At 41.0% G+C, this 13,276-nt stretch overlaps 1 protein-coding gene across 5 annotated transcripts in view; it reads left to right on the forward strand.

Annotated features, from left to right (window-relative positions):
* Positions 1-13,276, forward strand: part of MTMR3 (myotubularin related protein 3) — a 208,261-nt gene that overhangs the window by 101,276 nt on the left and 93,709 nt on the right. For all 5 annotated transcript variants that reach the window (XM_059713592.1, XM_019493674.2, XM_019493673.2 and 2 more), the window contains exons 5-6: positions 3,064-3,180; positions 11,514-11,596. In XM_059713592.1, the coding sequence (XP_059569575.1) occupies positions 3,064-3,180; positions 11,514-11,596 (200 nt within the window). The remainder of the gene's footprint in view (positions 1-3,063; positions 3,181-11,513; positions 11,597-13,276) is intronic.

The raw sequence follows: 13,276 nt of genomic DNA on the forward strand, positions 1-13,276 counted from the left end.
AAGGAAGAAACATCTCTCTCAGTGGAATGGTGATTCAGACTTTGGCTCAGCACCAAATAAATTTAAATTAGGAGGCAGTTCCAAATCCATATTGGGTCCCCTTGATGACTCGGTACTGAAGGGTCACAGAGCCATTTTGGTGCCACTTAAGTTATTTACCTTCTAACTGGTGCTGATGCATCAGATTCCAGTCTCCCAGTACTGAAGTACCTTGTCCTTAAGCATGTAGTACTCTCCTAGTAGCTTCTAGCTCTGACACTTTTTTGGCACTGTAATAGGGAGCCAGGGCTCTCATTACTTTAAGGGGGAAGCCAGAGCAGGGAAATCCACATGGGAGGTCAGGAAAGGGAAGAAAATTGCTCATTATATTCTGGCTCCAAGGCAGTGGTTCCCAACCTTTTTTAGACCGTGGATGGAAGTGACTGTGGACTGGCAAACTGCAGACCAGCATACTGCAAACCAGAAGTGATTGGCATGCTGCGGGTTGGTGGCTGGTCCGCAGTACGCCGGTCACTTCCCAACTTCCTGTCCAGCAGCCAGCCCTTCTGCAGACCAGCAGTCCGATACTGGGCCGTGGCCTGGGGGTTGGGAACCTCTGCTACAGGGGAGTGAGCAGTCAGAGATCCAAAGGCTGAGAATCCATAGGGTTAGTCACCCAGCAATAGGACAGTAAAGCAGCCAGAGTAGCAAATGGGACAGCTATGTGGGCAATAGAGAGCCACCTGACCCAAGAGGCACTGTTCTCTGGGGTGCTTAAAGCCATTCCTTTAGCAGCCTGTTCCTTCTACTATCTGCCTGAAGGCTGCCTCTTTATGGCTATATCTTTACCTAGAAAAATAGGAGACGGAAATCCTGCACAGGACCACCAAATACAATATTCAGTAAAGGCAGGACAACATTAATACCTCACCCAGAGTTCTTGCCTAATGTCTAAAGTATTAATCTAAAAGGATTCACTACTTGCCAGTTTTCTTTCCCTACCTTCATATTAGGCAAGAAGGTAACACTTCATACATTAGGTTTTGCCAAGCCTCGTTCTTCTTTAAACAGAAGGAGATAATGCAGGAATGTTCCTGTGTTCTGCCTTTTCTGACAAGTTGAAAGATCAGACTTTGTATGGATAAAGGCTATCTCAGTTGTTTTCAACCTGTATTACAACTAGCTATACAACAGTTCATTTGTGTCCATCTACATAGATCAGGACTCAGTCTATCAGCTCAAGCAGCCTCTGCATTTTCCAAAATTTATGGAAGAGCTATTTGAGTTTACTTAACACCTTCATCAAGTACTACTATTCTTCGGCAGTCTGCTTCAGATCCAGCACTTGCTTTTGCAGAGCTGTTTTTTAATAATTGTTTCACTAGACTCCCGGCACCCACCAGCAGGTCATGAGATCTTTGTTTGTGAGTCATGAGTAGTATACACGTGGATAATCTCTTGATAAATAAAGATTAAGTATGGGACAGTGCCTTTGTGTTTTCCACATGTATTCCATGGCCTGCTATACTTCTTTGCTTCTGGGGGTTCTATATGACCTAGATGCTATTTTAATGAAGGAACTGAAGGACCTTTGTGGCTGCCCTATATTTTATGGAAAGGTTTGTCCTCCACCCCCTCCTGGAAAACAATGACTCTTTGATAGACATGGGGAACAAACCTGTCTTGGTTAACAGACAGGTCCTCAACCTAAAATAGCATCTCTCAAGCAACAGGCTGCCTAAATCCTATTCTTACTGAGGCAGCAGCCTTTGCAATGGACTCAGGATGCAAGCTGTGCCTCCTCATCAGTTCAGACCATGTTGCCACTAGATCAAATAATACCGATCCAAGTTTTGTTCACTTCCGCCTCTACAGATGTCATATATGCCATCACCAGCTTACAATGCCCCTTTGTATATTAATGTTAAAGAATGAGTGGACACTGATCTTGCATCAAGTCCAAAAACACACAAGAGCCTGGGGCAGGACACTTAAACCTTCCTGGACATTCCATAGCTGTCCTCTTAAAACTATGGAACTTTAAAAACTGACGTGAATGTGAAATTGCAGAGCAACAAATCACCCATAAACTGGATGTCTTAATATAGACTATCGAGTCTTAGCCCATTACCTGAGTAACAGGACACGATAATATCTTGTATTAGCATTTGTGTGACTGCTTTATCTCTATAGGATTATTACTTTGTTTGCATCTCCCAGCACTTTTTTCCCTTCCCCCCCCCCTTCCCTGTTTTTTGTATTCAAATCACTCTTTCCATTTGGTAGACTGTTCTGTGCATGTCCTTTCACAACATCTGGTGAAGTGAGCTTTGGCTTATGAAAGTGTATACATCTCTGATTTAGTTAGTCTGTAAGGTGCATTTCTACCCTGCTTTCTGCCTCAATTCACAAGTTAGGTAGGGGTGCCTTGAGTCTAAGAAGGTTGAGAACCACTGACCTAGAACTTTTGTCTCCTACTTACTTGTACTGTAATTGCAAAACTAGTGGGAAAAGGTACCACCACAGTGACAGCTCCCAGGAACAGTAGGAGGTATAAGAGATTTCAAATAAATACAAGTGCTTAATGCTCAGCCTGAGTCAGGTGTCCAAACTCATTACAGGGGACAGACATGCAAACACACCCCAGAATTTAGTGCTTCCTATTGACTATGTTTTTTTAAATCATCCTCAGAAGCACATACCTCTCCCAGCTCTCTGTATAAAGGACCTTGGATGCTAAATTGGATTGCTGTTAGATCAAGATGCTTACACATTAAGTTTTGGAATATCTTAATATAGGTATTTCTGAAACAAAACCAATTTATTTGTTGGTGCTCAGAAATAAATGAAATATATCTCTTAGCTCTGTAGGGTTAACTAAGGAGAGAAGTTTTCAGTTGCAAAGGAAAACATTGTGAGAAGTTAGGAAGGGTGCAGAGGATATCTGGACAAAAACTAACCCATGATTCTCGCTATCAGCTGCCACTTTTTGGGCATCTGCCTGAGCTGCTTGAGTGGGCATATACAAGGACATGCATGTCTTCAGCACATGATTTCTAAAAGGTTTTTCCTTCCATTTTGAAGGTCCCCTTCATTGAGCTTCATGGTGAGAGCACAGAGTACGTGGGACGAGCAGAAGATGCCATCATAGCACTTTCTAATTACAGACTTCACATCAAGTTCAAGGAGTCTGTTGTGAATGTAAGTGTCATTCGTGCTATTGTTAAGGTACAGACATTCAAAACTGGATTCAGATGCAAGAATTCAGGATGAAGTATATTGTGAATCTGCTGTTCAGGGTACTTGATAATGGAAGGGGTAAAAAGAGCATAGGTGTTGGGAGGTCTCTCTCTATACTTAGGCACCTGAATAAGAAGCTTGATCTTCTATTGTGCTGAGCAGCAGTTTTTGTTGCCACCAATAAAACTGTGTTTTGGAAATCATAAGTACTTACAGATATGTTAGAGCAGGGGTGGGCAAAATGCGGCCCACGGGCTGGATGTAGCCCACCAGGCCATTCTATCCGGCCCACGGGGCCACTAAAAAGTTTAGAAAATCAATATCTATCTGCCCCGGCTGAATGTCATGTGGCCCTTGATGGCTTGCTAAAACTCGGTAAGCGGCACTCCGCCCAAAATAATTGCCCACCCCTGTGTTGGAGCCTAACTTAAGGCACCCATCTTTGAAAATGTTGTATTGTGAGCCTCGCTACAAACAAAATCAAGTACAAAGTCTTGACATTGTCATACATGTTAAGCAGTCTTCTGGGATAATAACTGTAATGCTGGCAGTAATCCATGCAGTCTGATAAAATCAGCAAAATAATTCCAGAATATCAGTATTTTTTTCTGATGACTAATTTATCAGGCACCTCTTTATTGCAGGGCATTTATTGAAGTTAACTGGCTGAAATTCATGGTATTGACTGCTGTCAGCTAATCATTAATCCTTGGGGAATGTCCAATGCTGACTTAGTTGTTGAGCAGCACAAACAGTACATTTTACATTCTTATCCCAGAATTGACAGAAACAGAGGTATTCAAATATAATTTTGACAGGTGTCCTCCACTTATAGATTCATAGACATTAGGGCTGGAAAGGACCTCTGAAGATTGAGTCCAGCCCCCTGCCCCAGGGGCAGGAAGCCAGCAGGGATCATAGGATCCGAGCAAGATAATCATAGGATTCTAGCAAGATAAAATTATATTTAATTGTAGGACATATAATGTGGTGATATGGGATATCAGTCTTATTTTTTATTTTTTCTCCCATCATGAGACCTGTAAATTGCCTCTGGAATTGTAATTTAAGGGCCAGATCTTCAGCTATGGGACATACAAGGCAGATGGTACATGAGTATTTGTGTGCATGTGTGCAAATAAGTGGTATGATATTGATCTTTTACTTTTTCGATCCTGGAGCTAATCTTCTGGATATAAATTCAGAGCAGCTTTCAGACTGGTTTAAATTACTGCAGCTGTTACTGCAATCCCAGTATGGCTGCCTGAGATCAGCAATTCATAGAAGAGCCTCACCTGCATCCTGTTTATTGCAGCCGTACTGCCTTTTGTCCACCCTGCTGACAGCTGAAAATGGTGTGGTCTGGGACCTACATCCCAGAAGATTACCTTGCAATAGATCATAGGTTAGCATCTTAAGGCCCACAGGTCAGATAAGGCCAGTGAAGTGATTAGATCTGGACTGCAAACTTCCAGCGTAGCCTATGGAGCCAAGGGGTATCAGTGGCATTCAGCTCATGCTGGCACATCCCTCTGCATCGTATCACCAATCCCTTCCTCAGCCCTCCTTATTACTCTCTCTTATCCCCTATGGCAGGTGCTGCTTAGCTGTGCTGCCTTGTTTGCCCTGCCCACTGCTATTGGGGACAAGAACTGGCAGTGGAGGCAATGGCATGCAAAAGGATGCAGCTTGGATGCTGCTAAAGGAAGGCATAGCCAATGGTGGCAGAGGGGGATTGGTGACCTGCAGTGGCAACTGGGTCACAAGTGGCATCCCACCATTTATAAGAGGTTGCTGCTCCCTGAACTAGATGATCATCTTGGGGTCTTCTGTTCTTGTTGTATGGCTTGGGATGTGTAGCACATGTTCACTGAGCTCTCTAAGCTCACCAGCTTATCAGTACAGCTGAGGCTGAAGCCTGGTTGTATGGCTTCAGAACCCAGGGGGTAAATGCCATTCACCTCCCCATCCTCTTGCCTGCCACTCAATTTGGTAGGAGAAAAGTGGGGGTAAGCAATAGTGGCATTCATCTCCTGAATTCCAGTCTTGCCAGTGCAGGTTTGGGCCTCAGCTGTGCTGATGAGCTCAATTCACTACATGTGCATCGCACAGCGAAAGGGGTGTACCTGCATCTATCCCTGTATGGCTTGATTTTACCACATGTGGTGATACAGAATAGCTTCTCTGCATGGAAGAGTCTAGCTCAAAATTTTACCAAAAATTGCAAATATCTAACACCAGTTTATATTCTTTCCATTAAAAAAAATTCAAGTGCCCTTTGATTTAAAAAAAAAAAAAAATCACTTTTAGTGAAAAATACATTTTTATAGACAATGACAATCATTTCTTTAAAATAAATGGTGGGTCTGGTTGGTTCATGGCACTGATAATAAGAAATAACCCTTTCACTTCTAGTTCACCATGTGAGTTCCAATGTAACATCTGAAAATAATTAGAAACTGAAAGGTATTTTGTGTCATGCAAAATTGATGGGTGGTCTGGGCATTTCCTAGTAGATTGTTCTTCATATTATTAAAAACATTACCATGGTCTGACACCAACTTACAATCTCAGCAAAAGAGCCTGTAGTTGAAACCCTAGAGCTTAGAGAAAAACATAGAAACAAAGCACCAGTTCATAGAAATGGCCAGTGTATCAGGATTGGGGTACCTCATGAAATGCTTTTGCCACCCCTGCCTTCCTGTGAATAAAAAGATTTCATGTTTCAAGGGAAGTCAATTTAGCATTTTTGTTCAGTAATATTTAAAATTTTCTTTTTAATTAAACATTTATTGGTTATAGTCAGCAATAGGTATGTAAACTTAACGATGGTGTCTCCACATATATTTTGCCTCCATGACAATTATATCTGATCTGTTCAGTGCACAAATTACAAGTTTTATGCCCTCAGAACTGGAAATTCTATCTGATACTTCAGGTGATGATAGTTCTGTTTCCTATATCCTCAGTAAGCATAAGGATTCAGATGAAATTTATCATGATAATATAAGAGATAGAATAGAATACAGCTTGTTCTCCTGCAACTTGAATGTATGCTTGTTTGTATCTTTACTCTGGTTTGGCAGGACATGGAGGACCTATGAGGGATAAAAAATATACGAAGTAATTAAGTGCCATTTTTACAGTGTTGTAATTTGGAATAATTCTTAAACATATACTGAGTACTGTTGCTCCAACTTACCTCAATTCTTTCCTATTGTTTTCATGGCCAGGAAGAATTTAAAGAACTGATTACCCATAACAAAAAAGAAAACCCTTTTCATAACTTGTAGAGGTTTATTAAGTTGTTAACTATATTTTAATTGTATTGAGTGTGCTGTATGTTTCAACTTGTGTAAGAATTAGTGTCCTAAATGAGATGTTAGTGTGCTGAACAAGCTAACAACCTGCCCACCCCATTGAAGAGGAATACTGTGTATAAGGAAAGAAGATCTCTTCCATAAGTACCTTCTTATAGTGTGTTACGCTGGATGCAGTATTTTTTAATGGAATGAATTCCAGAGCCTAATTCTGCAGCTGCTTCAGGCAAGCAACTTTTATTGAAGTAAGTGGGAGCTGCTCCCAGCAGCAGCCATAGAACTGGGCTTCCTGAGAATGCAATACGCATGTCAATTACTTGCACTTTAGCAAGGGCAACTGTGTGGAGGAGATGGAATCCAGTTAAAAAAAATGCCCAATTCCAGTCTTTGGTTTTTATCTTAACCTTGTTTTTTGTTTACAATTTAATAGACTCTCTGTCAATCCGATGCTTGTGAAATCTCAGTAAGTAGCACAATGCTGCTAGATCACTTGCTGCACCTGTGCTTGGAACAAAACAGAGTGTTGATGATGCTCACCTTGCAACACAGCATAAAATGGCTGTACGCATGAGTCCTTTCGCTGGATAAATTCGTAGTTTAGCATAGCAGTAGGAACATGGTGGTTTAAGTGGAAAAAGAAAAGACCCAACAGACCATGCATAAGCTGATGGAATTGTGACTTTCAAAAGTGTTGACTTAAATTCATCCAAGGGATCATTTGTAAATCCAACAATGGCACTTTGAGTGCACATCCAAACTTGAATTCCCAGGCTGATCTCTCTTGATTGGCTCTTAAGGAAAGAATTGAACTACGGCAGCTGGGAACTGTTTCTTTCTCACTGCTTTTTCCTCCTGTAAGCTAGTTTGGCTAGTTTGTTGTAGAGGAGTATAATTTCAGTGTATTTAGGGAACCAAAACTTGCATTTAACCTCTTCCAATGGCTTTTCCATCTATAGTAGATTTGGGGTATTGTACAAGAGAAGAGCAAGAATGGAAAGATGGAAAAAGTTTTGTAGCTTTAATTATTGTCTAAGTCTGTGTGAGCTTTCCCTCACTTGACCTTTACTTGAAAGTTGGTTCAGTTGGTGTCTTCAAATTTTCTTATCCTACTTATATATCACCATTTGGTTTCCCAAGAGAGAGCTCCTACAATGCCATTAAACCAAAGCCAGCTTCAGAAACTCAAGAGAAATAACTTTATTCAATTTGAAAATGCTCACTAGAGTTCTAAAATATTGCCAGTGTTTAAAAGAGGATAAAGCAGAAACAACAAGAGCATGATGCTGCAGTACCTTTTGCAATATGATATTGTTGGCCTTTGATATCAATGCATGTTTACTTTAAAGAAAAATAAAAATGATTGCATCTCCACTGCTTTATTTAGTTAGATATCATTGTGTAGTGAACTGCCTGCTTATGTAACTGATGGCTCTTTGAAGAGCAGACTAACCTCAATGAGTGTGTCTGATTTGCTGTGTGCTTCAGCATGAAAAAAAAGCTTGATGGAAATGGAAGGTCATCTTCAGGAAAGAATGGGAGAATGAGGAAGGATAATTTGGCATGGAATAGTTTTCTAGGAAAAAGAATATAGGAGATGGGGAAAGGGGATTGAAAAATAGATGTAGGTGGAAGAGAACTAGAGGATAAATTATAGAGAAAGAGAAAAAAATGAGTAATATGAATGGTTGCTTGAAAGAACAGATACCAGATTGCATAGAAAAATATTGGGAGATCAATGTTAAAACTAAAGATTGTTAAGAGGGAAGAGTGTGGCTGTTGAAGAAAGGGTCAGTTGGAGAGGGGTAGAACAGAAGGATGGCCTTGAAATACAAGGTGACAAATACTGTAGAGCTACTCTCAGAAGCAGAGGAAGGAGAAATTGTGGGTAAGGAGAGTATTGAGAGTAGGAGAGGGAATGGGATGTAGTACAGGGATGCAGAAACTTGTCTATTCTAGATGGGGTTTGGAAGAAAGGCCTTGAAAGAAGGGAGGAACAGAAGCTGAGATGAACTGAGAAGAAATCACCTAGACTAAACTCTTTCATTCAAGGAAATTATATCTTCTTTGTCATAGTGCTGTATAGGTTTATGGTGCCTTATGAGTAGTTCATTGTAAATGAGGCTAATTTGGAAGGAAGGACTTTAAAAAACAACTCCATTACAAAATGGAGGAGGGGGTTCTTCCATTGCACATCCATATTATTCTCATCATTTATTAAATGTAATTTTCAGGAGAACCTTTCTGGCCTGCATGTTTAAATCAGTGGGAATGTAAGTGGAAAAGATCATAATTTTAAGCAAGAGAAACAGCTGTGGCAACAATACGAAGTATCTATCTATCATTCTTATCTGACCTCCATGTTTTTCCCATTTTAGATAGGGAACTGAGACAGAGAGATGGACTAGATGAACTTTAGCATCCATAAAGTAAACTCTGCGACACATAGGTGCTACAGTGCCAAACTTTTAGGTAGTGCCCCAGAGTGGAATCTAGAACCCAGCATTTAACACTTAGGTGCCCTATAAAATAAATAAGAAGGGCAATTCAAAAAATCGACATGCTGCCTGAGGAGCTGGCCAGAGCTAGCCAGAATGAAATGATAATTTCAGCAGTACCTCTGAACTCCTTCCTTCTCAGAAACAGAGGCACCTGAGTCAGCCCTATGACAAACAGAGGCACCTGAGTCAGCCCTATGACTATTGAATGTAAAATACATAGAGTTCTGGAACATAGGACAGGAACCAAAAACACTTCCTTCCCAGCTCAGTGCCCTAACAGTTAGGATTCAGCATAAGATTCCTGCCTGAGGTCCCTTTTTCTCTCCCAACTAATCTGTTATTCTTTGTTGCATAATAGTATAGCTTCAGCAGGAGGGATGGAGAAGATTCCCACCCAGGCTAGCTTATATTGTGTTTGGGGAGGTTGGTGTTGTAAGCGCAAACTCTCTCTGGCTAAGGAAGACCTTGAATCCCAGCCTCCTACTTGCTGGGTGAGTGTAACCAATAAGGTGTTATGTAATGGTTAAGCACCATTACAAGTATTTTAAAAAGAAAGGAGCCAAAGCTGCTTTTTTGGTGGGTCTCAGTCCCTATAGTGTGTATTACATGTGCTTGGAGGGTGGCTGCTGGATTAGGCTGCTCAAGAGACTTGAATAGAGAACTGCTGAATGCCTGTATCTCAGTTGGTGTTAAGTCTTAGTCAAGTGCTAAACTGCTTAGACTGGGGCAGTTGTGGATACGTATGGAAGCTTCTCGGCCTCTTGTGGGTTCAGATAAAGCATAGTCCTATGCTTGCCTGGCAAGGGAAACACCATGACCACTGAGGCGGTCTTCCTAGTCTTACCTGGGGAAGACTGCTGTCCTGACACGGGGATAGTACCTGCCAAGGTAATGTATAGTAAACCTCTCACTTAACTGCTGGAGTGGGAAGGTCTTGGCTTTATGCCCACTTTATGGAAAGGCGAGACTCCTCCCTAGCTTGCTCCTGCGGCCTTATGGCTAAGGGCAAGCAAAACTTGGGGCATCTGAACCCCAAGCCTCCGGGCTTGGGCCTGCAAGTAGGATGCCCACCAAAGGTTTTGGAAATATTTGAAGCCCCAGATGGGGGTGAAGGATGTTTGTTGGTAGTAGGGCCACATTTATGGTTCTGGACTGACTCATGGATTTGGAATTTGTTTTGGCTAATTTGGCTTGGAATATGGAAAATTTAATTTAAAAAAATGTGCAGAAGCAGAACTCTACACCTACAGAACTTCCAAATCAAGAGGGAGGTACCTTAAGAGTTTAGCTGCCTCAAAGGTTAAGCAGTAGCTGAGCTGGGTTTTTAGGATCAGAATTTTGCATTTAAGTTTTTGAGTTCCATGTAAGTCCTGCTTTAGTTGCTGTAAGTCCCTTATTGGATCTGTCTCTAAATAAGTTGTATTAGGTCATCTAGGAAACCTGTGGCAGGGCAAGGAATTAAATCCAGCTCTCTCCCAAGCCCTAGGTTAACACCCTAATCACTGGACCATCCATCTCTTATGAGGTGAAAATAATAGGGCATTTTAAAGTTTCACTCGCAAGCTTTCCATTCAGAGGTCTCAGTGGGTGAGATCTGATTGCTTTCCTGTACTATTTCATATACTTTTACATATTTTAATATAATTTTATTACACTTCAAGTTTTTGTTAAATTCCTTAATTGCATTTTGTATCTAGGCAAGTGCACAGTTGAATGCTAGCATTTATCCATTTACCCACAATTTGTATTTGAGAAGGAAAGCATGTGGCTATCCTAAGAAAGATCCCAAATTATTAGGCTGGTCTAAATGGAGCCCTAATATTTTCATCCTATGCCCTTATTTTTCGTCTTTACATCTTGCACACTTTATCCTATCAAGCTGCTGCTTGTTACATACAAAATAATGCTACAAGCTAATGTTACTTTAAAATTTAGCATACTTAAGCAAGGGTCTTGAGGTTAATCTTATAAAGACCTAGTGATTGTTCTTTAAAAATAATATGGAGTACTTTACATACAACAAGCATCTGGAACATAGCTGCCTATTAAAGGGATTTGCCACTCTAACACCAATTTGCATTTCATTTTTCAGCACCAGGGTTTATATTTATAGTCCCTAAAGCCCCAAGCAAAGGACCAATACGAAGGAAACAAGTTATTTCCTTAAGAATGGAGCTTGTGGCTTTCTTTTCTTATCTTTGCCTACGCATATGTTCCCTCTCCTTCAGTGTTCTCTATGATATAATGTGGTTTCAGCTGTTTTCATGTGAACTTACACAGTTCTTTTGGCTGAAGAAAAAATGGAGTGAAGAATTTAGCTCTATTTATAGAGTAGTTCACTACCTCATTGCTGTAGAAGTTATGTTTATAGCTCTCTCTTTCCATATAGGCCTCTAATAACTATTTGTGGGACATACTAAAAAACGACATGGTCAGTACTTCCTGGAATAAATTCATTTAATCTTTTTAATTACAGGTTCCATTACAGCTTATAGAAAGCGTTGAATGCCGGGATATCTTTCAGCTTCATTTGACTTGCAAAGACTGCAAGGTTATCAGGTATGTGCAGACTGTTCTGTAAGATGGAAAGGTAACTTCATCCCAGAGAAAATGAAATCTAAGTATGAGGTAACCCTGCATTTCCACAAGCTGTGGATGGCTGTGACATTTTATGGAAAATATTTTCTTCTATTTTGCATACATTTTTTCACAGAAAGATTCTCTTCTGTGTATTGTAGCTGGACATTTTTGAAAGAAGGATAGGTATTGGGTCTGTACTCTTTGTTACAGTTCAGAATAGTGGAAGTTATTTCTTTATAGAAGTCTTTCTAGTGCTGGAAACTGAACAGACCTTAGGTAGCAGAGATTTTGTAACCCTGTTTGGCAATACATGTTTTCAGTTATTTTGAAATCAATTTCACTCTTATTTCATTCATTAGTAAGAAGGGACCATATCTCTTTATTCAAACATTTGCTGGCAATACATTTTTACAATAGAATCAAGTCCAACCCTACTGGAGAAGATTCAATATGTAAACTGTTTCCTAATATATAGCATTGTGGTGGGGACTAATTTGATTTTATAGGTCGTGCTTTGTTGTTCAATTTGATTTTATAGGTCTTAGTTTGTTGTTCAGTCTGTGTTAAATATCTAAAAAACGGAGTGGATGCATGGCACAGCCCTGCTACACAGTAAATTACTTAAATCCAGGGTAAAGTTCCCCCGTGAAAAAGGTTTAGTAACTTTACTATGTGGGAAAATTACTATGTAGGAGGTGTCCTGTGTCTGCTCCTCTCTCCATTTTCATCCCAGGGTAGACCTTTGCTGGCTTCCCTGCCACCTAATGGTCAGGTATTGTAATACCACCTACAGCAGGCGAATAGCTTTACGCTATGGAAAGATGTTGCATTGAAGCACTTCAAATATAGTTGTACTTTGAAGGGCTTCAGAAATGGAGGACTTCATATGTACACAGACTTACAGCATGGAACTGAATCCTTCTGGCTAGACCACTTCAAAATTGCCATTGCTGCATGCAGTAGCACATTCTGTGGTTTCACTCCCCCAGCAGAGCTGAGCCAACTGTCAGTGAGTACTTTCCCATGTACTCACCTCCATTCCTCTGGAATGGCCTTCTCCTCTCCAAAATCAGGAGTGGCCATTTCAGGAGACTGGAGGCAGAGCAGACAGAAGAACATTTAGGGCGCTGACCGATAAAAGCACCAAAAAGCCCTGCTGAAGCACGCAATCTACACAGACGTTGACCTGGATTTCTTCAGCCTCCACAAGAGAAGACTGAGAAGTGATCTTGTGTTTGCCTACAAATTCATCAGGGCCCCAGGCACAGCAAAGAATAGGAGATGCTCTGTTTACAAGGGCATCCCTTGGAATAACTAGGAACAACAGCCACAAACTGATGGAGAGCAGATTTAGGTTAGACATCAGGAAGAACTTCTTTACAGTAAGGGTTGCCAGAATATAAAATGGGCTTCCAAGGGAGGTGGTGATCCCCACTACCTTGGAGGTCTTTAAGAGGAGGCTAGACATGCACCTGGCTGGGGTCATCTCACCGTTCTTTCCTGCCCAGGGCAGGGGGTCGGACTCAGTGATCTACCGAGGTCCGATCTAGCCCAAACTTCTATGAATCTGTGAATGAAAGTTTGACAAGTCGGGTCAAACTAATGCAATGCCTCTTCTTGGGGGGGAGACCAACCTTAAAGTAAAGCATTGTTTTGTTT

This window comes from Alligator mississippiensis, chromosome 10, assembly GCF_030867095.1.
Source record: "Alligator mississippiensis isolate rAllMis1 chromosome 10, rAllMis1, whole genome shotgun sequence".
Classification (NCBI taxonomy): domain Eukaryota; kingdom Metazoa; phylum Chordata; order Crocodylia; family Alligatoridae; genus Alligator; species Alligator mississippiensis.